Here is a 24843-nt window from a genome sequence, read left to right on the forward strand (position 1 = left end):
CATTTGAGGGCGTGGCCTCCACATGGGCATGGCCTGGGGTGTGGTCTCCTATGGGCGTGGCCTCCAAGAAGGCGTGGCCTCCCAGGGGGGCGTGGCCTCTCCCATAGGATTTGGACACCATTGGGTGTGTTCTCTTCCCATTGGCTGGGTTCCCCCCCAAACCCCGGGCTGGCCCCGCCCTCCCGTGGGTGTGGTCCCCCAGTGGGCGTGTCCCCCCAGTGGGCGTGTCCCCGGTGGGCGGGGCCAGCCCGGGGGGGCGTGTCTCACTTGCGGCGGCTCTGGCTGAGGTAGCAGACGAGGGCGATGACGATGGCGAAGGCGACGACGGCCCCGACCGGCCCCACCTTGGCCCAAACCAGCCCCCCTGGCGGGGAAAATGGGGGGTCACGGGGGGCAATAACCCCCCCGGGGGGGCAATAACACCCCCCCGGGGTAATAAACCCTCCCCCATAGGGGCTGGGAGGGGATTTGGGGCGGGGTGGAAATCCCACCTTGATGGGGGCAAATAAACCCGGGGGGGGGATTATGCCCTGGGGGGGCAAATGAAATAGTGGGGGGCAATTAGAACCCCCCACTATGTGTGGGATTGGGGGTGGGACTTGCATGTACCCCCCCCAAAAATAGGAGGGAAATTGCGGGGGGTGGGGCAATTAACACAGGGCGCGGGTAAATTAGTAATTTGGGGGCAATTAAGCCCCCCTAAGAGGTCAATGGGGCGTGGGAAAACCCTGGGGAAAATTCCCATGGCGTGCGAGGGGCTCAATGGGGCGCGGGAAAATCCCGGGAAGAATTCCCACGCCCTGCAAAGGGCTCAATGGAGTGTGGGAAAATCCCAGGAAGAATTCCCACGGCCCGCAAAAGGCTCAATGGGGCGTGGGAAAACCCTGGGAAAAATTCCCACGCCCTGTAAAGGGCTCAATGGAGTGTGGGAAAATCCAGGAAAAATTCCCACGGCCCGCAAAAGGCTCAATGGAGTGTGGGAAAATCCCAGGAAGAATTCCCACGCCCTGCAAAGGGCTCAATGGGCACGGGAAAAGGCCGGGAAGAATTCCCACGCCCCGCAAAATGCTCAATGGGGCGTGGGAAAAGGCCGGGAAGAATTCCCACGCCTCATAACCGACCCCGGGGGTGGGGGGGGAGGGGGTGCCACCGTTCCCGCCGGTGTCACCGTCACCGTACCCGGGTGGTGGAATCGCAGCTGCTGCCGGACGCTCCCGTGGGGGTTGTGGGCGGAGCAAACGACGGCCAATCGGGGGTCGAGGGTCCCGCGGAGGGTCAGGACGCCGGTGACGGTGACGACGCCGGCGGCGCCGCGGCCGGGGGTGGTGACGGTGAAGTCGCGGTGGCCCTCGGTGACGGTGACGTTGCGCGACGGGAGCTCGAAGGTCACGGCGGGTTCGGGGGAGGCCGAGGCCGAGCAGACGCATCGCGCCCCCTCCCCCCCCGGGGTGCAGCGCGACTCGGGCAGGAGGATGGGGGGGACTTTGGGGGGGGGGGGGGGGGTCACTTTGAGGGGGTTGTCCCCAAATGTCACCCCCATTATGGTCACCAATAAGCCCCGTAGATAGCCCATGACCCCCCCAGATAACCCCTTAGGGACCCCAATAAACCTCTTAGACCCCCTTAGGGACCCCAATACCCCCCTTTAGACACCCCTAAGGGACCCCAATACCCCCCTTAGACACCCCATAGACCCCCAATAACTCCCTCAGGGACCCCAATAACCCCCTTTGACACGCCTTACGGACCCCAATACCCGCCCATAGACCCCCTTGGGGACCTCAATACCCCCTTAGAGACCCCATAGACCCCCATAGGGACCCCTTATATCCCCCATAGACCCCCCATAAGGACCCTTAGGGACCCCATAGACCTCCATAGGGACACCAACACCCGCCTTAGGGACCCCATAGACCCCCTTAGGGACTCTAATACCCTCCATAGACCCCCTTAGGGACCCCATAGACCCCCATAGGGACCCCAATACCCCCCCTTAGGGACTCCATAGACCCCCATAGGGACCCCATAGACCCCCATAGGGACCCCAATACCCCCCTTAAGGACCCAAATACCCCCCTTACACCCCCTTAGGGACCCTGTAGACCCCCCCAGACCCCCATAGGGATCCCATAGACCCCCACAGGGACCCCATAGACCGCCTTAGGGACCCCATAGACCCCCTTAGGGACCCCATAGACCCCCATAGGGACCCCAATACCCCCCTTAGGGACTCCATAGACCCCCATAGGGACCCCATAGACCCCCACAGGGACCCCATAGACCGCCTTAGGGACCCCATAGACTCCCTTAGAGACCCCATAGACCCCCATAGGGACCCCAATACCCCCCTTAAGGACCCAAATACCCCCCTTACACCCCCTTAGGGACCCTGTAGACCCCCCCCAGACCCCCATAGGGACCCCATAGACCCCCATTAGGGACCCCAATACCCCCCTTAGGGACTCCATAGACCCCCTTAGGGACTCTAATACTCCCCATAGACCCACTTAGGGACCCCATAGACCCCCATTAGGGACCCCATAGACCCCCATTAGGGACCCCAATACCCCCCTTAGGGACTCCATAGACCCCCTTAGGAACCCCATAGACCCCCTTAGGGACTCTGATACTCCCCATAGACCCCCATAGGGACCCCAATACCCCCCTTAAGGACCCAAATACCCCCCTTAGACCCCCTTAGGGACCCTGTAGACCCCCCCAGACCCCCATAGGGATCCCATAGACCCCCACAGGGACCCCATAGACCGCCTTAGGGACCCCATAGACTCCCTTAGAGACCCCAGAGACCCCCATAGGGACCCCAATACCCCCCTTAGGGACTCCATAGACCCCCATAGGGACCCCATAGACCCCCATAGGGACCCCAATACCCCCCTTAAGGACCCAAATACCCCCCTTAGACCCCCTTAGGGACCCTGTAGACCCCCCCCAGACCCCCATAGGGACCCCATAGACCCCCATAGGAACCCCATAGACTGCCTTAGGGACCCCATAGACTCCCTTAGAGACCCCAGAGACCCCCATAGGGACCCCAATACCCCCCTTAGGGACTCCATAGACCCCCATAGGGACCCCATAGACCCCCATAGGGACCCCAATACCCCCCTTAAGGACCCAAATGCCCCCCTTACACCCCCTTAGGGACCCTGTAGACCCCCCCAGACCCCCATAGGGACCCCATGGACTCCCATTAGGGACCCCAATACCCCCCTTAGGGACTCCATAGACCCCCTTAGGGACCCCATAGACCCCCATAGACCGCCTTAGGGACCCCAATACCCCCATAGACCCCCTTAGGGACCCCACAGACTCCCTTAGGGACCCCAATACCCCCCTTAAGGACCCAAATGCCCCCCTTAGGGACCCCATAGACCCCCTTAGGAACCCCATAGACCCCCATAGACCCCCTTAGGGACTCTGATACTCCCCATAGACCCCCATAGGGACCCCAATACCCCCCTTAAGGACCCAAATACCCCCCTTAGACCCCCATAGGGACCCCATAGACCCCCATTAGGGACCCCAATACCCCCCTTAGGGACTCCATAGACCCCCTTAGGAACCCCATAGACCCCCATAGACCCCCTTAGGGACTCTGATACTCCCATAGACCCCCATAGGGACCCCAATACCCCCCTTAAGGACCCAAATACCCCCCTTAGACCCCCATAGGGACCCCATAGACCCCCTTAGGGACCCCATAGACTCCCTTAGAGACCCCAGAGACCCCCATAGGTACCCCAATACCCCCCTTAAGGACCCAAATACCCCCCTTACACCCCCATAGGGACCCTGTAGACCCCCCCAGACCCCCATAGGGACCCCATAGACCCCCATTAGGGACCCCAATACCCCCCTTAGGGACTCCATAGACCCCCTTAGGAACCCCATAGACCCCCATAGACCCCCTTAGGGACTCTGATACTCCCCATAGACCCCCATAGGGACCCCAATACCCCCCTTAAGGACCCAAATACCCCCCTTAGACCCCCATAGGGACCCCATAGACCCCCATAGGGCCCCCCAACTCACACTGCACGCTGACATTGAAGACCCGGCTGCTCTGGCCGTGCTGGTTCTCGGCCCGGCACAAATACTCCCCCCCGTCCTCGGGCCGCGCCGCCCCCAAGGTCAAGGTCACCTGGGGCTCGTACACGGCCACGGCCACCAGGCGGCGCCCCCGCGACAGCGACACGATGGGCAGCGGGTGGGACGAGGCGCCGCAGGTCAAGGTCAAGGGCTCCCCGGCCACGACCCACAGGGTCCCGTTCAGCGTGGGGGGGCGGGGGGCGTCTGGGGGGAGGGGAGAGGGTCAGGGGGGACCCAGGAGTTCGGGAAGCAATAGTTTGGGGGGGGACCCAGGAGTTCAGGAGGGACCCAGGAATTCGGGAAGCAACAGTTTGGGGGGGGGACCCAGGAGTTCAGGAGGGACCCAGGAGTTCGGGGGTAACATGGGTTTGGGGGACCCAGGAGTTCAGGGGGACCCAGGAGTTCGGGAGGGACCCAGGAGTTCAGGGGTAACATGGGTTTGGGGGACCCAGGAGTTCGGGAGGGACCCAGGAATTCGGGAAGCAATAGTTTGGGGGGGGACCCAGGAGTTCGGGAGGGACCCAGGAGTTCGGGGGCTCCCCGGCCACGACCCACAGGGTCCCGTTCAGCGTGGGGGGGCGGGGGGCGTCTGGGGGGAGGGGAGAGGGTCAGGGGGGACCCAGGAGTTCGGGAAGCAATAGTTTGGGGGGGGACCCAGGAGTTCGGGGGGACCCAGGAGATCGGAGGTAACATGGGTTTGGGGGACCCAGGAGTTCGGGAGGGACCCAGGAGATCGGGGGTAACATGGGTTTGGGGGACCCAGGAGTTCGGGGGGACCCAGGAGATCGGGGGTAACATGGGTTTGGGGGACCCAGGAGTTCGGGAGGGACCCAGGAGTTCGGGAACCAATAGTTTAGGAGGGACCCAGGAATTTGGGAGGGGACCCAGGAGTGCCCCAAGAAATGATCCCTGAATAAAGGGACCCAAAAGTAACCTCCGGACAAGGGACCCAGGCATGCCCCAAAAGGGACCCAGGAGTGCCCCAAAAGGGGATTCCCCCAACAACTGGACCCAGGAGTATCCCCTGGACAAGGGACCCAGGCATGCCCAAAGGGGACCCAGGAGTGCCCTAAGAAGGGAACCCCCAACAACCGGACCCAGGAGTACCCTCTGGACAAGGGACCCAGGCATGCCCCAAAAGGGACCCAGGAGTGCCCCAAAAGGGGATTTCCCCAACAACCGGACCCAGGAGTATCCCCTGGACAAGGGACCCAGGCATGCCCCAAAGGGGGATTCCCCTAACAACTGGACCCAGGAGTACCCTCTGGACAAGGGACCCAGGCATGCCCCAAAGGGGATTTCCCCAACAACTGGACCCAGGAGTACCCTCTGGACAAGGGACCCAGGCATGCCCCAAAGGGGGATTCCCCCAACAACCGGACCCAGGAGTATCCCCCGGACAAGGGACCCAGGCATGCCCCAAAAGGGACCCAGGAGTGCCCCAAAAGGGGATTCCCTCAACAACTGGACCCAGGAGTACCCCCGGACAAGGGACCCAGGAGTGCTCAGCAGAGAAGGGACCCAGGCATGCCCCAAAGGGGGATTCCCCCAATAACTGGACCCAGGAGTACCCCCAGACAAGGGACCCAGGCATGCCCCAAAGGGGGATTCCCCCAACACCTGGACCCAGGAGTACCCTCTGGACAAGGGACCCAGGAGTGCCCCAAAAGGGGATTCCCCCAACATCTGGACCCAGGAGTACCCCCTGGACAAGGGACCCAGGCATGCCCCAAAGGGGGATTCCCCCAATAACTGGACCCAGGAGTACCCCTGGACAAGGGACCCAGGCATGCCCCAAAGGGGGATTCCCCCAACAACCGGACCCAGGAGTACCCCCGGACAAGGGACCCAGGAGTGCTCAGTAGAGAAGGGACCCAGGAGTGCCCCAAAGGGGGATTCCCCCAATAACCGGACCCAGGAGTACCCCTGGACAAGGGACCCAGGCATGCCCAAAAAGGAACCCAGGAGTGCTCACTAGAGAAGGGACCCAGGCATGCCCCAAAGGGGGATTCCCCCAATAACTGGACCCAGGAGTACCCCCTGGACAAGGGACCCAGGCATGCCCAAAAAGGAACCCAGGAGTGCTCACTAGAGAAGGGACCCAGGCATGCCCCAAAAGGGGATTCCCCCAACATCTGGACCCAGGAGTACCCCCTGGACAAGGGACCCAGGCATGCCCCAAAGGGGGATTCCCCCAACACCTGGACCCAGGAGTACCCCCAGACAAGGGACCCAGGCATGCCCCAAAGGGGATTCCCCCAACAACCGGACCCAGGAGTACCCCCGGACAAGGGACCCAGGCATGCCCCAAAAGGGACCCAGGAGTGCCCCAAAAGGGGATTCCCCCAACAACCGGACCCAGGAGTACCCCCGGACAAGGGACCCAGGCATGCCCCAAAGAGGGGTTCCCCCAACACCTGGACCCAGGAGTACCCCCGGACAAGGGACCCAGGCATGCCCCAAAGGGGGATTCCCCCAACAACCGGACCCAGGAATACCCCCAGACAAGGGACCCAGGCATGCCCCAAAGAGGGGTTCCCCCAATAACAGGACCCAGGAGTACCCCTGGACAAGGGACCCAGGAGTGCTCAGTAGAGAAGGGACCCAGGCATGCCCCAAAGGGGGATTCCCCCAACACCTGGACCCAGGAGTACCCCCAGACAAGGGACCCAGGCATGCCCCAAAGGGGGATTCCCCCAATAACTGGACCCAGGAGTACCCCCAGACAAGGGACCCAGGCATGCCCCAAAGGGGGATTCCCCCAATAACTGGACCCAGGAGTACCCCTGGACAAGGGACCCAGGAGTGCTCAGTAGAGAAGGGACCCAGGCATGCCCCAAAAAGGGACCCAGGAGTGCCCCAAAAGGGGATTCCCCCAATAACCGGACCCAGGAGTACCCCCAGACAAGGGACCCAGGCATGCCCCAAAGGGGGATTCCCCCAACAACTGGACCCAGGAGTACCCCCGGACAAGGGACCCAGGCATGCCCCAAAGGGGGATTCCCCCAACAACCGGACCCAGGAGTACCCCCAGACAAGGGACCCAGGCATGCCCCAAAGGGGATTCCCCCAACAACTGGACCCAGGAGTACCCCCAGTCAAGGGACCCAGGAGTGCTCACTAGAGAAGGGACCCAGGCATGCCCCAAAGGGGGATTCCCCCAACACCTGGACCCAGGAGTACCCCCGGACAAGGGACCCAGGCATGCCCCAAAGGGGGATTCCCCTAACAACCGGACCCAGGAGTACCCCCTGGACAAGGGACCCAGGCATGCCCCAAAGGGGGATTCCCCTAACAACCGGACCCAGGAGTACCCCCTGGACAAGGGACCCAGGCATGCCCCAAAGGGGGATTCCCCCAACACCTGGACCCAGGAGTACCCCCAGACAAGGGACCCAGGCATGCCCCCCCTGGGTGCTCACAGGCCACGTGCAGCTCGACGCTGCGGTTGTGGCGGCCGTGGCGGTTCTCGGCCACGCAGCTGTAGGTGCCGGCGTCGTCCGGTTGTACCCGCGGCAGCAACAGGCGCAGCGCAGCGGCCGCCGGTTCCTCCTGCAGCACCGCGGGCCCCCGGAACCACGAGAGCAGGGGGGGCGGCCGCCCCTCGGCCTCGCAGCTCAGCTCCACCGCAGAGCCCTCCAGCACCTCCCCCGGACCCCACACGGAGAGGACCTGCGGCTCGTCTGCGGGGGGAGAGGGACCCAGGAGTTCGGGGGGGACCCAGGAGTTCGGGAGGGACCCAGGAGTTCGGGGGTATAGGGGTTGGGGGGACCCAGGAGTTCGGGGAGGGACCCAGGAGTTCGGGGGTGTAGGGGTTGGGGGACCCAGGAGTTCGGGGGGGACCCAGGAGTTCAGGGGGGGACCCAGGAGTTCGGGGGGGACCCAGGAGTTCGGGGGGGACCCAGGAGTTCGGGGGTGTAGGGGTTGGGGGGGATGAGGGAGGTTGGGGACCCAGGAGTTCGGGGAGGGACCCAGGAGTTCGGGGGGGACCCAGGAGTTCGGGGATGTAGGGGTTGGGGGGGATGAGGGAGGTTGGGGACCCAGGAGTTCGGGGGTATAGGGGTTGGGGGACCCAGGAGTTCGGGGGGGACCCAGGAGTTCGGGGGTGTAGGGGTTGGGGGACCCAGGAGTTCGGGGGGGACCCAGGAGTTCGAGGGTGTAGGGGTTGGGGGACCCAGGAGTTCGGGGGGGGGACCCAGGAGTTCGGGGGTGTAGGGGTTGGGGGGACCCAGGAGTTCGGGGGGGACCCAGGAGTTCGGGGGTGTAGGGGTTGGGGGGACCCAGGAGTTCGGGGGTGTAGGGGTTGGGGGGACCCAGGAGTTCGGGAGGGGACCCAGGAGTTCGGGGAGGGACCCAGGAGTTCAGGAGGGGACCCAGGAGTTCGGGGATATAGGGGTTGGGGGACCCAGGAGTTCGGGGGTGTAGGGGTTGGGGGGACCCAGGAGTTCGGGAGGGGACCCAGGAGTTCGGGGGGGACCCAGGAGTTCGGGAGTATAGGGGTTGAGGGGGGGGATGCGGGACGTTGGGGACCCAGGAGTTCGGGGGTATAGGGGTTGGGGGACCCAGGAGTTCGGGAGGGACCCAGGAGTTCGGGGAGGGACCCAGGAGTTCGGGGGTATAGGGGTTGGGGGAACCCAGGAGTTCGGGGGGGGACCCAGGAGTTCGGGGGTGTAGGGGTTGGGGGACCCAGGAGTTCGGGAGGGACCCAGGAGTTCGGGGAGGGACCCAGGAGTTCGGGGGTATAGGGGTTGGGGGACCCAGGAGTTCGGGGAGGGACCCAGGAGTTCGGGAGGGACCCAGGAGTTCGGGGGTGTAGGGGTTGGGGGGGATGAGGGAGGTTGGGGACCCAGGAGTTCGGGGGGGACCCAGGAGTTCGGGGAGGGACCCAGGAGTTCGGGAGGGACCCAGGAGTTCAGGGGGGACCCAGGAGTTCGGGGGTGTAGGGGTTGGGGGGGATGAGGGAGGTTGGGGACCCAGGAGTTCGGGGGGGACCCAGGAGTTCGGGGAGGGACCCAGGAGTTCGGGAGGGACCCAGGAGTTCAGGGGGGACCCAGGAGTTCAGGGGTATAGGGGTTGGGGGGACCCAGGAGTTCGGGGGGGACCCAGGAGTTTGGGGAGGGACCCAGGAGTTCGGGAGGGACCCAGGAGTTCAGGGGGGACCCAGGAGTTCGGGAGTATAGGGGTTGAGGGGGGGGATGCGGGACGTTGGGGACCCAGGAGTTCGGAGGTATAGGGGTTGGGGGACCCAGGAGTTCGGGGAGGGACCCAGGAGTTCGGGGGGGGACCCAGGAGTTCGGGAGTATAGGGGTTGAGGGGGGGGATGCGGGACGTTGGGGACCCAGGAGTTCGGGGGTATAGGGGTTGGGGGACCCAGGAGTTCGGGGGGGACCCAGGAGTTCGGGGGGGACCCAGGAGTTCAGGGGTATAGGGGTTGGGGGACCCAGGAGTTCGGGGAGGGACCCAGGAGTTCGGGGGGGGACCCAGGAGTTCGGGGGTGTAGGGGTTGGGGGACCCAGGAGTTCGGGGGGGACCCAGGAGTTCGGGGGTATAGGGGTTGGGGGGACCCAGGAGTTCGGGGAGGGACCCAGGAGTTCGGGGGGGACCCAGGAGTTCGGGGAGGGACCCAGGAGTTCGGGGTTATAGGGGTTGGGGGGGGGGATGCGGGACGTTGGGGACCCAGGAGTTCGGGGGTATAGGGGTTGGGGGACCCAGGAGTTCGGGGGGGGGGACCCAGGAGTTCGGGGGTATAGGGGTTGGGGGGACCCAGGAGTTTGGGAGGGACCCAGGAGTTCGGGGGTGTAGGGGTTGGGGGGACCCAGGAGTTTGGGAGGGACCCAGGAGTTCGGGAGGAACCCAGGAGTTCGGGGGTGTGGGGTTTGGGGGGGATGAGGGAGGTTGGGGGGACCCAGGAGTTCGGGGGGGACCCAGGAGTTCGGGGGTATGGGGGTTGGGGGGGGATGAGGGAGGTTGGGGACCCAGGAGTTCGGGAGGGACCCAGGAGTTCGGGAAGGGCACAGGGGTTTGGGGGACCCAGGAGTTCGGGGGGGGACCCCATGCCCACAGGGGCTCAGGTGTCTGGGAGGGGTCCCAGGCGTTCAGGAGGGACCCCGGCGTTCCCCAGGGACCCAGGCGTCCGGGAGGGACCCAGGCGTCCGGGAGGGGACTCAGGAGCTCAGGAGGGACCCAGGCGTCCGGGAGGGACCCAGGAGTTCCCCAGGGACCCAGGAGTCCGGGAGTGACCCAGGAGTCTGGGAGGGGACTCAGGAGCTCAGGAGGGACCCAGGCGTCCGGGAGGGACCCAGGCGTCCGGGAGGGGACTCTGGAGCTCATTAGGGACCCCGGCGTTCCCGAGGGACCCAGGCGTCCGGGAGGGACCCAGGAGTCCGGGAGGGACCCAGGCGTCGGGGAGGGACCCAGGAGTTCCCCAGGGACCCAGGAGTCCGGGAGGGACCCAGGAGTCCGGGAGGGGACTCAGGAGCTCAGGAGGGACCCAGGCGTCCGGGAGGGACCCAGGCGTCCGGGAGGGGACTCTGGAGCTCATTAGGGACCCCGGCGTTCCCGAGGGACCCAGGCGTCCGGGAGGGACCCAGGAGTCCGGGAGGGACCCAGGCGTCCGGGAGGGGACTCAGGAGCTCAGGAGGGACCCAGGCGTCCGGGAGGGACCCAGGCGTCCGGGAGGGACCCCGGCGTTCCCCAGGGACCCAGGCGTCCGGGAGGGACCCAGGCGTCCGGGAGGGACCCCGGCGTCCGGGAGGGACCCCGGCGTTCCCCAGGGACCCAGGCGTCCGGGCGGGACCCAGGCGTCCGGCCGGCTCACACTGCACGTCCAGCGTGGCGTTGGCCGCCCACTCGAGGGTCCCGTTGTCCGCCGTGACGCGGCACGTGACGAGCGCCCCCCCGTGGCGGCGGCGCGGCCGGAAGCGCAGCACGGACCACACGCTGGCCGCTCCGTCCTCGTCGCGGCGCCGCTGCCGGGCGGAACCTTCGAGCAGCTCCTCGGCCCCTTCCCAGCTGAGCCGCGGGCGCCACTCGGGGCAGTTATCGGGGACACGGCACTGCAGTTCCGCCTCTGTGCCCGCCACCAGCTCCGGGGGGACGGACAGGGAGGGGCGCTCTGGGGGGGGGGGAGGGGAGAGAGGGGGGTGAGGGACCCAGGAGTGCCCCAGGGACCCAGGAGTGCCCCAGGGACGGACCCAGGAGTTCTGAGAGGGACCCAGGAGTGCCCCAGGGATCCAGGAGTTCTGAGAGGGACCCAGGAGTGCCCCAGGGACCCGGGAGGGACCCAGGGACCTGGGAGTTCTGAGAGGGACCCGGGAGTGCCCCAGGGACCCAGGAGTGCCCCAGGGACGGACCCAGGAGTGCCCCAGGTACATAGGGGTTCTGAGAGGGACCCAGGAGTGCCCCAGGGACCCGGAAGTTCTGAGAGGGACCCAGGAGTTCTGGGACGGACCCAGGAGTGCCCAGGGACCCGGGAGGGACCCAGGGACGGACCCAGGAGTGCCCCAGGGACGGACCCAGGAGTTCTGGGAGGGACCCAGGAGTGCCCCAGGGTCACAGGAGGGACCCAGGAGTGCCCCAGGGACGGACCCAGGAGTTCTGGGAGGGACCCAGGAGTGCCCCAGGGACCCAGGAGTTCTGAGAGGGACCCAGGAGTGCCCCAGGGACGGACCCAGGAGTTCTGAGAGGGACCCAGGAGTGCCCCAGGGACCCAGGAGTGCCCCAGGGACGGACCCAGGAGTTCTGAGAGGGACCCAGGAGTGCCCCAGGGATCCAGGAGTTCTGAGAGGGACCCAGGAGTGCCCCAGGGACGGACCCAGGAGTTCTGAGAGGGACCCAGGAGTGCCCCAGGGACCCAGGAGTGCCCCAGGGACGGACCCAGGAGTTCTGAGAGGGACCCAGGAGTGCCCCAAGGACCCAGGAGTGCCCCAGGGACACGGGAGTTCTGAGAGGGACCCAGGAGTGCCCCAGGGAGGGACCCAGGAGTCCGGGACGCCATTCCCATAGGGACCCAGGAGTGCCCCAGGGACCGACCCAGGATGGACCCAGGAGTCCGGGAGCCCATCCTGAAAAGGGACCCAGGCGTCCGGGAGCACTAAACCAAAAGGGACCCAGGTGTCCGGGTGACTTCCCAACCCCCGTAAAAAGGGACCCAGGCGTCCGGGAGCCCCAAAATTGGACCCAGGCGTCCGGGACCATCTCCCCAAAAGGGACCCAGGCGTCCGGGACTCTCCCCTCATCTCCCATAAAAAGGGACCCAGGCGTCCGGGTGACTTCTCAACCCCCGTAAAAAGGGACCCAGGCGTCCGGGAGCCCCAAAATTGGACCCAGGTGTCCGGGACTCTCCCCTCCACTCCCATAAAAAGGGACCCAGGCGTCCGGGCGACTTCCCAACCCCCATAAAAAGTGACCCAGGCGTCCGGGTGACTTCCCAACCCCCGTAAAAAGGGACCCAGGCATCCGGGACTCTCCCCTCCACTCCCATAAAAAGGGACCCAGGCGTCCAGGTGACTTCCCAACCCCCATAAAAAGGGACCCAGGCGTCCGGGCCCCCCCAAACTCACCCCACACCTCCAGCTCGGTGTGTTCGGAGAAGCTGAACTGGTTGTAACCCCCCAAATCCCCCCGGAAATAGTATTTCCCGGCCAGCTCGGGGCCGAGCGGCCGCAGCTCCAGGGAGCAGTCGCCCAGCGCCGGGTCCCCCAGCAGGCGCGCGCGCCCCGAGAACGCCTCGTGCACGCGGCCCCCCCGCGAGCGCGCCACCACCGGGGGGTAGTTCTTGGGGTACGGGCTCCCGAAGAACCAGAGGCCGTGGATGCTGGGGGGCCGGAGCTCCTCGGGGAACGAGAAGCGGCAGCGGATGGAGACGCAGGAGCCCGATAGACCCGAGATGGACGGGGGGAGCCAGGCGGCCCACGAGCCCCCGAGGGAGCCTGGAAGGGGAGAGAATGGGGGTCTATGGGGTCTTATAGTGGGGTTTGGGGGTCTAATAGTGGGGTTCCGGGGGTCTATGGGGTCTTATAATGGGGTTTGGAGGAGCTATGGGGCATCATAATGGAGTTCTGGGGGTCTATGGGGTTTTATAATGGAGTTCTGGGGGTCTATGGGGTCTATCAACGGGGTTCTGGGGGTCTATGGGGCATCATAATGGGGTTTGGAGGAGCTATGGGGCATCATAATGGAGTTCTGGGGGTCTATGGGGCATCATAATGGGGTTTGGAGGAGCTATGGGAGATCATAATGGAGTTCTGGGGGTCTATGGGGTCTCACAATGGGGCTCTGGGGGTCTATGGGGAGATGGACGGGGGGAGCCAGGCGGCCCACGAGCCCCCGAGGGAGCCTGGAGGGGGAGAGAATGGGGTGAGAATGGGGGTCTATGGGGTCTTATAGGGGGGTTTGGGGGGTCTATGGGGTCTTATAATGGGGTTCTGGGGGTCTTATAATGGGGCTATGGGGGTCTTATAATGGGGTCTTATAATGGGGTTCTGGGGGTCTATGGGGTCTCATAATGGGGTTATGGGGGTCTATGGGGTCTTATAATGGGGTTCTGGGTGTCTATGGGGTCTTATAATGGGGTTCTGGGGGGTCTATGGGGTCTCATAATGGGGTTCTGGGTGTCTATGGGGTCTTATAATGGGGTTCTGGGGGGTCTATGGGGTCTCATAATGGGGTTCTGGGGGTCTATGGGGTCTTATAATGGGGTTCTGGGCGTCTTATAATGGAGTTTTGGGGGGTCTATGGGGTCTCATAATGGGGTTTGGGGGGTCTATGGGGTCTAATAATGGGGTTCTGGGGGTCTAATAATGGGGTTCTGGGGGTCTAATAATGGGGTCTTATAATGGAGTTTTGGGGGTCTATGGGGTCTAGTAATGGGGGTTTGTGGGGTCTATTGGGTGTAATAAAGGGGGTTTTGGGGTCTATGGGGTCTCATAATGGGGTTTGGAGGAGCTATGGGCTCTAATAATGGGGATATGGGGGCTCTAATAATGGGGTTCTGGGGGTCTATGGGGTCTCATAGTGGGGTTCTGGGGGTCTATGGGGTCTTATAATGGGGTTTGGAGGAGCTATGGGGCATCATAATGGAGTTCTGGGGGTCTATGGGGTCTTATAATGGGGTTTGGAGGAGCTATGGGGTCTTATAACGGGGTTTGGAGGAGCTATGGGGCATCATAATGGAGTTCTGGGGGTCTATGGGGTCTTATAATGGGGTTCTGGGGGTCTAATAATGGGGTTATGGGGGTCTATGGGGTCTTATAATGGAGTTTTGGGGGCCTATGGGGTCTAATAATGGGGTTCTGGGGGTCTATGGGGTTTAATAATGGGGTTATGGGAGTCTATGCGGTCTTATAATGGGGTTTGGGGATCTAATAATGGGGTTCTGGGGCTATGGGGTCTTATAATGGAGTTTTGGGGGTCTATGGGGTCTTATAATGGGGCTCTGGGGGTCTATGGGGAGATGGACGGGGGGAGCCAGGCGGCCCACGAGCCCCCGAGGGAGCCTGGAGGGGGAGAGAATGGGGTGAGAATGGGGGTCTATGGGGTCTTATAGGGGGGTTTGGGGGTCTATGGGGTCTTATAATGGGGTTCTGGGGGTCTATGGGATCTAATAATGGGGTTCTGGGGCTCTATGGGGCATCATAATGGGGTTTGGAGGAGCTATGGGGCATCATAAAGGGGTTCTGGGGGTCTATGGGGTCTAATAATGGGGTTCTGGGGGTCTATGGGGTCTTATAGCAGGGTTCTGGGGGTCTAATAATGGGGTTCTGGGGCTCTATGGGGTCTAATAATGGGGTTCTGGGGGTCTATGGGGTCTTATAATGGGGTTCTGGGGGGTCTATGGGGTCTTATAATGGGGTTCTGGGGGGTCTATGGGGTCTTATAATGGGGTTCTGGGGGTCTATGGGGTCTTATAATGGGGTTCGGGGGGGTCTATGGGGTCTTATAATGGGGTTCTGGGTGTCTATGGGGTCTCGTAATGGGGTTCTGGGGGTCTATGGGGTCTTATAATGGGGTTCTGGGGGTCTATGGGGTCTCATAATGGGGTTCTGGGGTCTATGGGGTCTCATAGTGGGGTTCTGGGGGGTCTATGGGGTCTCATAGTGGGGTTCTGGGGGGTCTATGGGGTCTCATAGTGGGGTTCTGGGGGTCTATGGGGTCTCATAATGGGGTTCTGGGGGTCTATGGGGTCTCATAATGGGGTTATGGGAGTCTATGGGGTCTTATAATGGGGTTCTGGGTGTCTATGGGGTCTTATAATGGGGTTCTGGGGGGTCTATGGGGTCTCATAGTGGGGTTCTGGGGGTCTATGGGGTCTCATAATGGGGTTCTGGGGGGTCTATGGGGTCTCATAGTGGGGTTCTGGGGGTCTATGGGGTCTCATAATGGGGTTCTGGGGGTCTATGGGGTCTCATAATGGGGTTATGGGGGTCTATGGGGTCTTATAATGGGGTTCTGGGTGTCTATAGGGTCTTATAATGGGGTTCTGGGGGGTCTATGGGGTCTCATAGTGGGGTTCTGGGGGGTCTATGGGGTCTCATAGTGGGGTTCTGGGGGGTCTATGGGGTCTCATAATGGGGTTCTGGGGGTCTATGGGGTCTTATATTGGGGTTCTGGGGGGTCTATGGGGTCTTATAATGGGGTTCTGGGGGTCTATGGGGTCTCATAATGGGGTTCTGGGTGTCTATGGGGTCTCATAGTGGGGTTCTGGGGGGTCTATGGGGTCTCATAGTGGGGTTCTGGGGGGTCTATGGGGTCTCATAGTGGGGTTCTGGGGGTCTATGGGGCATCATAATGGGGTTTGGAGGAGCTATGGGGCATCAGAATGGAGTTCTGGGGGTCTATGGGGTCTTATAATGGGGTTCTGGGGGTCTATGGGGTCTTATAATGGGGTTCTGGGGGTCTATGGGGTCTTATAGTGGGGTTTGGTGGTCTAATAGTGGGGTTCCGGGGGTCTATGGGGTCTTATAATGGGGTTCTGGGGGTCTATGGGGTCTTATAATGGGGTTCTGGGGGTCTATGGGGTCTTATAATGGGGTTCTGGGGGTCTATGGGGTCTTATAGTGGGGTTCCGGGGGTCTATGGGGTCTTATAATGGGGTTCTGGGGGTCTATGGGGTCTTATAATGGGGTTCTGGGGGTCTATGGGGTCTTATAGTGGGGTTCCGGGGGTCTATGGGGTCTTATAATGGGGTTATGGGGGTCTATGGGGTCTTATAATGGGGTTCCGGGGGTCTATGGGGTCTCATAATGGGGATATGGGGGGTCTATGGGGCCCAGTACAGCCCAGTATAACCTAGCTCCCTCCCAGTCCCCCCAGTTCCATCCCAGTCCCATCCCAGTTCCCTCCCAGTCCCTCCCAGTTCCATCCCAGTTCCCTCCCAGTTCCCTCCTAGTCCATCCCAGTCCCCTCCCAGTCCCCTCCCAGTCCCCTCCCAGTCCCCTCCCAGTCCCATCCCAGTCCCCTCCCAGTCCCCTCCCAGTCCCTCCCAGTACCTGGGGGCAGCGTCACCAGCAGCACCAAACTGGGGAGGGCAGCGACCAGTGGGGCCATAGCGGGACTGGGGGGACACCAGTGACACCAGTATGGCACCAGTATGATACCAGTGACCCCTCCCAGTATCACCAGTATGACACCAGTATCACCAGTGTGACACCAGTATCACCAGTGTGACACCAGTATGATACCAGTGACCCCTCCCAGTATCACCAGTATGACACCAGTATCACCAGTATGACACCAGTGTCACCAGTGACCCCTTCCCAGTATCACCAGTATGACACCAGTATCACCAGTATGACACCAGTATCACCAGTGACCCCTCCCAGTATCACCAGTGTGACACCAGTATCACCAGTATGACACCAGTATGATACCAGTGACCCCTCCCAGTATCACCAGTATGACACCAGTGACACCAGTATGGCACCAGTATGATACCCGTGACCCCTCCCAGTATCACCAGTATGACACCAGTATGATACCAGTGACCCCTCCCAGTACCACCAGTGTGACACCAGTGACCCCTCTCAGTGTTACCAGTATGACCAGTGTCCCCATTGTCCCCTCCCAGTACGTCCCAGTATCTCGCAGTGACCCCCAGTGTCCCCTCCCAGTATCTCGTATGTTCCCTCCCAGTATAACCAGTGTCCCCAAGTCTCCCCAGTGTCCCCTCCCAGTATAGCCAGTGACCCCAGTGTCCCCTCCCAGTATAACCAGTATCCCCAGTGTCCCCTCCCAGTATCCCCCAGTGTCCCCATTGTCCCTGCCCAGTGTCCCAAATGTTCCCTCCCAGTATCCCCCAGTGTCCCCTCCCAGTATCCCCCAGTGTCCCCTCCCAGTATCCCCCAGTGTCCCCAGTGACCCCTCCCAGTATCCCCCAGTGTCCCCCAGTGCCCCCTCCCAATATAACCAGTATCCCCAGTGTCCCCTCCCAGTATAACCAGTGTCCCCCAGTGTCCCCTCCCAGTATAACCAGTGTCCCCCAGTGTCCCCTTGCAGTGACCCCCAGTGTCCCCAGTATTCCCTCCAGTATAACCAGTGTCCCCAGTGTCCCCTCCAAGTGTCCCCTCCCAGTATAACCAGTATCCCCAGTGTCCCCTCCCAGTATCACCAGTGTCCCCCAGTGTCCCCTCCCAGTATAACCAGTGTCCCCTCCCAGTATAACCAGTGTCCCCAGTGTCCCCTCCCAGTATCCCCCAGTGACCCCCAGTGTCCCCTCCCAGTATAACCAGTGACCCCCAGTGTCCCCTCCCAGTATAACCAGTATCCCCAGTGTCCCCTCCCAGTATCCCCCCGTGTCCCCTCCCAGTATAACCAGTGACCCCCAGTGTCCCCTCCCAGTATAACCAGTGTCCCCCAGTGTCCCCTCCCAGTGTCCCCCAGTGTCCCCATTGTCCCCGCCCAGTATTCCCAGTACGTCCCAGTGTCCACTGTCCCCATTGTCCCAACCGGCCCCATTGTCCCCTGTCCCCCCTCCCCCCGTCACTGTCCCCCCATTGTCCCCATTGTCCCCAGTGCCTGACGGTCCCAGGCGGTGACAAGTGACACCAGCCCGAGCGGCCCCGCCCCCCCGGACGCCTGGGTCCCTCCCGGACGCCTGGGTCCCCCCCTGAACTCCTGGTCTCTGGGGCACTCCTGGGTCCCTCCCGAGAGCCTGGGTCCCGAATGCCTGGGTCCTCCCCTGAACTCCCGGATCCTTTGGGGCACTCCTGGGTCCCCCTTCCCGAACGCCTGGGTCCCCTTCCTGAACGCCTGGGTCCCCCCCCGGACCCCTGGTCCCTGGGGCACTCCTGGGTCCCTGGGGCACTCCTGGGTCCCCGCCCCAGAGTCCTGGGTCACTCCTGCACTCCTGGGTCCCCCGAACTCCTGGGTCCTCCCCACCCCGGACTCCTGGGTCCCTTGGGGCACTCCTGGGTCCCTCCCCGAACTCCTGGGTCCCCCCCACGCTGCCATCAGACACATTCCTGACGCGCCGGTGTCACCCCCACGGTCCCCAGGGGACAAAGGGACCCTCTGTGTATCCCCCACCCCCGGATGCCTGGGTCCCTCCCGAACTCCTGGGTCCCCACCCGGATGCCTGGGTCCCTCCCGGACGCCTGGGTCCCTGTGGAGCCTGGTGGTGCCACCAAGGCCACAAGGGGACATTTGTCCCCAAGACAGAGTGACGTCACCTCCCCCCACAAGGGGAAGGTGGGGGGGGGGGACACACGACACCCGGACACCTGGGTCCCCTGGGCCACCCCTGAGGGACCCAGGCGTCCGGGGGGACCCAGGAATGCCCCAGGGACCCAGGAGTCCGGGAGGGACCCAGGAGTCCGGGAGGGACCCAGGAGTCCGGGAGGGAAACCCAAATAGGGGACCCAGGCATCCGGGAGGGACCCAGGAGTTCTGAGGGTCCCAGGAGTCCGGGAGGAACCCAGGAGTCCGAGGAGGACCCAGGCATCCGGGAGGGGACCCAGGAGTTTCAAGGGACCCAGGCGTCCGGAGGACCCCCTTCTCCATCCCCCTACTTACCAGTATGAGTTGGGTGCCCCAAGGAGGGACCCAGGCGTCCGGGGAAGGGACCCAGGCGTCCGAGTGTGAGGGTGGGGGGGGAAAAAGGCCGGGATTATGTACTGGGCTGGGGGGGGGGGAGGGGGGAAAGGGCAGGGCCACCCGGACGCCTGGGTCCCCCCCCACTCCCCGGACGCCTGGGTCCTTGGGAGACACAATAGGCTCTAATGGCACCTTGTGGCTGGGACGCCTGGGTCCCTCTAGAACTCCTGGGTCCCTCCTGAACTCCTGGGTGCCCCCCGAACTCCTGGGTGCCCTCTTGGACCCCTGGGTCTCCCCCGAACTCCTGGGTCCCTTCTTGGACTCCTGGGTCCCCCCACCACCCTTGGGCTCAATTGGCGTCAAGTGGGACCCCGAACACCTGGATCCTTAAGCCCCAACAGATGCCTCACCGGGGGGGGGGCAGCAAAACGCGCCCCCTCCCCCACCACCCCTCCCCCCCCCCGTTCTCCAAGGGGGGGGTCAGTGGGGTCAGCGGGGGCTCAACGACCCCCCCATAAAAACCCCAGCGCGATTTGAACCCGATTTCGCCGGTTTTTCCCCCAAAATCCCTCCCCGTCCCCCCCCCCGGCGCCGCCTCGATGGTTCCGCCCGCACCTGCCCGCGGGGGGCGTGGCTGAGCACGCGGTGGGCGGGGAGAAGGGCGGGGCCGCGGCAGTGCAGGTGAATGGGAGGGGGCGTGGTTAGAGGCGGAAGTGGGCGGGGCCAGGGGCCCACACCTGCCATGGCCGCCGTGGCGCGCTGCTGGCGCTGCTGGGTGCGCCCGGGGTTCATTAACGCGTTAATTAGGGGGTTAATTAAGGGGCTGGGGGGGTTAATTAAGGGGCTGGGGGGGTTAATTAAGGCGTTGGGGGGTTAATTAGGGCGGTAATTGGGGGGTTGGGGGTAATTAAGGGGGAATTAAAGGGGTTTTTGGGGGGCGAGAGGGGAATTGTGGGGGTAATTAACGGGGGTAATTAACGGTCTTGAGGTAATTAAGGGGGTAATTAGGGGACCCAGGAGTTCGGGAGGGACCCAGGAGTTCGGGAGGGACCCAGGAGTTCGGGAGCGACCCAGGAGTCCAGGAGGGACCTGGGAGGTCGGGAGGGACCCAGGAGTCCAGAAAGGACCCAGGAATGCCCCAGAGGACCCAGGAGTTTGGGAGGGACCCAGGAATGCCCCAAGGGACCCAGGAGTTCAGGGAGGGACCCAGGAGTTTGGGAGGGACCCAGGAATGCCCCAAGGGACCCAGGAGTTCAGGGAGGGACCCAGGAGTTTGGGAGGGACCCAGGAATGCCCCAAGGGACCCAGGAGTTCAGGGAGGGACCCCAGGAGTTTAGGAGTAGACCCAGGTGTTTGGGAGGGACCCAGGCATCCGGGAGGGACCCAAGAATGCCCCAGGGGACCCAGGAGTTCGGGAGCGACCCAGGAGTTCGGGAGCGACCCAGGAGTCCGGGAGGGACCCAGGAGTCCGGAAAGGACCCAGGAATGCCCCAGAGGACCCAGGAGTCTGGGAAGGACCCAGGAATGCCCCAAGGGACCCAGGAGTTCAGGGAGGGACCCCAGGAGTTTAGGAGTGGTCCCAGGTGTTTGGGGTGGACCCAGGCGTCCGGTAGGGACCCAAGAATGCCCCAGGGGACCCAGGAGTTTGGGAAGGACCCAGGAGTTTGGGAAGGACCCAGGAATGCCCCAAGGGACCCAAGAATGCCCCAAGGGACCCAGGAGTTTGGGAGGGACCCAAGAGTCTGGGAAGGACCCAGGAGTGCCCCAAGGGACCCAGGAGTTCAGGGAGGGACCCCAGGAGTTTAGGAGTAGACCCAGGTGTTTGGGAGGGACCCAGGCATCCGGGAGGGACCCAAGAATGCCCCAGGGGACCCAGGAGTTTGGGAGGGACCCAGGAGTTTGGGAGGGACCCAAGAGTCTGGGAAGGACCCAGGAGTGCCCCAAGGGACCCAGGAGTTCAGGGAGGGACCCAGGAGTTTAGGAGTAGACCCAGGTGTTTGGGAGGGACCCAGGCGTCCGGGAGGGACCCAGGAGTGCCCCTGAGCTCGGTGTCCGTCTGTCCGCAGCGCCCGTGGCCGCCATCCCGGTGACCGTCCCGCAGTCGCGTTACGTGGCGCTGCTGTTCCAGCCCGTCCTGCTCCGCTGTCACTTCCCCCCGGTGTCACCCGACGTGCCCCCCCCCCATCGTCACCTGGAAGTTCAAGTCCGTCTGTCCCCAACGCGGGGACAACGGGGACGTCGGGGACGGGGACAACGGCGACTGTCCCCAGCGCACCGTGCGCATCGTGGCCACCAAACAGGGGGACACGGTGACGCTGGGGGACGCCTACAGGGGACGGGGCGTCACCATACAAGGAGGTGACATTGGGGACATTGGGGGCGATGGGGACATTGGGGGCAATGGGGACATTGGGGACAATGGGGACATTGGGGGTGATGGGGACAATGGGGTCAATGGGGACAGTGGGGACATTTGGGACATTGGGGTCAATGGGGACATTGGGGGCACTGGAGTCAATGGGGACATTGGGGTCAATGGGGACAATGGGGACATTGGGGTCAATGGGGACAATGGGGACATTGGGGGCGATGGGGACATTGGGGTCAATGGGGACAGTGGGGGACATTTGGGACAATGGGGTCAATGGGGACATTGGGGTCAATGGGGACACTGGGGGCGATGGGGACGTTGGGGTCAATGGGGACGTTGGGGTCAATGGGGACATTGGGGACATTGGGGGCGATGGGGACAGTGGGGACATTTGGGACACTGGGGTCAATGGGGACATTGGGGGCAATGGGGACATTGGGGTCGATGGGGACAATGGGGACATTCAATGGGGACATTTGGGACAATGGGGACATTGGGGTCAATGGGGACAATGGGGACATTGGGGTCAATGGGGACATTGGGGGCATTGGAGTCAATGGGGACATTGGGGTCAATGGGGACAGTGGGGACAATGGGGACATTGGGGACAATGGGGACATTGGGGACAATGGGGACATTGGGGTCAATGGGGACATTGGGGGTGATGGGGGCGATGGGGACAATGGGGGCAATGGGGACAGTGGGGACATTTGGGACATTGGGGACAATGGGGACATTGGGGTCAATGGGGGCGATGGGGACATTGGGGACATTGGGGGCGATGGGGACAATGGGGATGTTGGGGATATCAAGAGGATATTGGGGAGGGACCCAGGAGTTCGGGCTGGATCCAAATAGGGGACCCAGGAGTTTGGGAAGGACCCAGGAATGCCCCAAGGGACTAAGGAGTTCAGGAGGGACCCAGGAATGCCCCAAGGGACCCAGGAGTTTGGGATGGACCCAGGAGTTGGGGTGGACCCAGGAGTTGGGGAGGGACCCAGGAATGCCCCAAGGGACTAAGGAGTTCAGGAGGGACCCAGGAGTTCGGGATGGACCCAAATAGGGGACCCAGGAGTTCGGGAGGGACCCAGGAGTTTAGGAGGGACCCAGGAGTGCCCCAAGGGACCCAGAAGTTTAGGAGGGACCCAGGAGTGCCCCAATGGAGTAATTAGTTTGGGAGGAACCCAGGCATCGGGGAGGGGACCCAGGCGTCCGGGGCAGGGCGGGGGGGTGATGACCCGGTGGGAGGGGCCAGCGGAGGGGTCAGAGGTGAAAGGTCGGAGGTCGCAGGTGCTGACCTGAGCCTGGGGGCGGCCGCGTGGGGGGACAGCGGCACCTACGTGTGCACGGTGACATCGACCGGGGACCTGAGCGGGGACAACGAGGGACACACCGACCTGCTGGTGCTGGGTGAGGGGGGCACTGGGGGCACTGGGAGGGACTGGGAGGTCAATGGGAGGGACTGGAAGTGATTGGGAGGGACTGGGAGGTCAATGGGAGGGACTGGAAGTGACTGGGAGGGACTGGGATGGGACTGGGAGGTCAATGGGATGGAATGGGAGGGACTGGGAGGTCAATGGGAGCGACTGGAAGTGACTGGGAGGGACTGGGATGGGACTGGGAGGTCAATGGGAGGGACTGGGAGGGACTGGGAGGTCAATGGGAGCGACTGGAAGTGACTGGGAGGTCAATGGGATGGACTGGGAGGTCAATGGGAGAGACTGGGAGGTCAATGGGATGGACTGGGAGGGACTGGGAGGTCAATGGGAGCGACTGGAATTGACTGGGAGGTCAATGGGATGGACTGGGGGGTCAATGGGATGGACTGGGAGGTCAATGGGAGAGACTGGGAGGTCAATGGGATGGACTGGGAGGGACTGGAAAGTCAATGGGAGGGACTGGAACTGACTGGGAGGGACTGGGATGGGACTGGGAGGTCAATGGGAGTGACTGGAAGTGACTGGGAGGTCAATGGGATGGACTGGGAGGTCAATGGGAGAGACTGGGAGGTCAATGGGATGGACTGGGAGGGACTGGAAAGTCAATGGGAGGGACTGGAACTGACTGGGAGGGACTGGGATGGGACTGGGAGGTCAATGGGAGGGACTGGGAGGTCAATGGGATGGACTGGGAGGGACTGGGAGGTCAATGGGAGCGACTGGAAGTGACTGGGAGGTCAATGGGATGGACTGGGAGGTCAATGGGAGAGACTGGGAGGTCAATGGGATGGACTGGGAGGGACTGGAAAGTCAATGGGAGGGACTGGAACTGACTGGGAGGGACTGGGATGGGACTGGGGGGTCAATGGGATGGACAGGGAGGTCAATGGGAGCGACTGGAAGTAACTGGGAGGTCAATGGGATGGACTGGAAGTGACTGGGAGGTCAATGGGATGGACTGGGAGGGACTGGGAGGTCAATGGAAGAGACTGGGAGGTCAATGGGATGGACTGGAAGTGACTGGGAGGTCAATGGGATGGACTGGGAGGGACTGGGAGGTCAATGGGATGAACTGGGTGGGACTGGGAGGTCATTGGGATGGACTGGAAGAGACTGGGAGGCCAATGGAAGAGACTGGGAGGTCAATGGGATGGACTGGAAGAGACTGGGAGGTCAATGGAAGAGACTGGGAGGTCAATGGGAGGGACTGGGAGGTCAATGGGATGGACTGGGAGGTACTGGGAGGTCAATTGAAGAGACTGGAAGGTCAATGGGATGGACTGGAAGAGACTGGGAGGTCAATGGGATGGACTGGGAGAGACTGGGAGGTCAATGGGAGGGACTGGGAGGGACTGGGAACAAGGGACAGGGGGAATCACATGCCCCCGAACTCCTGGGTCCCCCCCCGGACGCCTGGGTCCATACCAGACTCCTGGGTCCCTCCCGAACTCCTGGGTCCCCCCCCAGATGCCAGGGTCCCCTCCCGAACGCCTGGGTCCCCTCCCGAACTCCTGGGTCCCCTCCCGAACTCCTGGGTCCCTCCCGAACGCCTGGGTCCCCCCCGGACGCCTGGGTCCCCTGACCTCCCCCCTTCCCATGTCACTTCTGTCCCCTCAGCGTCACTCTGGGGGGTCACTGACCTCTTGCTGGGACTGCCAGGTAGGGGACCCAGGCATCCGGGAGGGGACCCAAATAGGGGACCCAGGCGTCCGGGTGGGGGGACCCAGGCGTCCGGGAAAGAGACCATAGAGAGGGAACCTAGGCGTCTGGGTGGGGGGACCCAGGCATTCGGGTGGGGGGACCCGTGCATCTGGAAGGGGACCCAGGCGTCCGAGTGGGGGCACCCATGCATCTGGAAGGGGACCCAGGCGTCCGGGTGGGGGCACCCATGCA

General features: G+C 63.2%; 1 protein-coding gene and 1 long non-coding RNA gene across 4 annotated transcripts; one reads left to right on the forward strand and one right to left on the reverse strand.

Annotated features, from left to right (window-relative positions):
- Positions 1 to 205: 205 nt before the first annotated feature.
- On the reverse strand, positions 206 to 19203 carry MAG (myelin associated glycoprotein). Of its 3 annotated transcripts, none has more exons than XM_065048163.1 (8): positions 19120 to 19203; positions 16599 to 16663; positions 12672 to 13040; positions 10928 to 11224; positions 7533 to 7793; positions 4054 to 4314; positions 1180 to 1482; positions 206 to 364 (listed from the first exon to the last, which is right to left on the reverse strand). In XM_065048163.1, exons 2-8 carry the CDS (start codon positions 16654 to 16656, stop codon positions 264 to 266), a joined length of 1650 nt encoding a protein of 549 aa, XP_064904235.1. In that variant the 5' UTR covers positions 16657 to 16663; positions 19120 to 19203; the 3' UTR covers positions 206 to 263. The 3 variants fall into 3 exon arrangements, with proteins under 3 accessions (XP_064904235.1, XP_064904236.1, XP_064904237.1); XM_065048164.1 differs by lacking the exon at positions 19120 to 19203 and adding an exon at positions 18675 to 18693; XM_065048165.1 differs by lacking the exon at positions 19120 to 19203 and adding an exon at positions 18636 to 18651.
- Positions 19204 to 19780: 577 nt separating this feature from the next.
- Positions 19781 to 24634, forward strand: LOC135578002 (uncharacterized). Its single transcript, XR_010469419.1, has 4 exons — positions 19781 to 19915; positions 21207 to 21498; positions 22802 to 22921; positions 24568 to 24634. It is a non-coding gene; the product is annotated as an uncharacterized LOC135578002 (long non-coding RNA).
- The last annotated feature ends 209 nt before the right edge of the window (positions 24635 to 24843 follow it).

Source organism: Columba livia, unplaced genomic scaffold (genome assembly GCF_036013475.1).
Source record: "Columba livia isolate bColLiv1 breed racing homer unplaced genomic scaffold, bColLiv1.pat.W.v2 Scaffold_2109, whole genome shotgun sequence".
Taxonomy (NCBI): domain Eukaryota; kingdom Metazoa; phylum Chordata; class Aves; order Columbiformes; family Columbidae; genus Columba; species Columba livia.

Excerpts from the sequence above, each read along its gene's own strand:
- MAG (XM_065048163.1), bottom strand. The coding sequence starts at position 16,656 with ATGGCCCCACTGGTCGCTGCCCTCCCCAGTTTGGTGCTGCTGGTGACG. Across the intron at positions 4,315-7,532 it reads CGTCGAGCTGCACGTGGCCT|ACGCCCCCCGCCCCCCCACG; the intron begins GTGAGCACCCAG and ends CCCTCCCCCCAG. Across the intron at positions 1,483-4,053 it reads CTTCAATGTCAGCGTGCAGT|TCCCCCCCATCCTCCTGCCC; the intron begins GTGAGTTGGGGG and ends CCCCCCCCAAAG.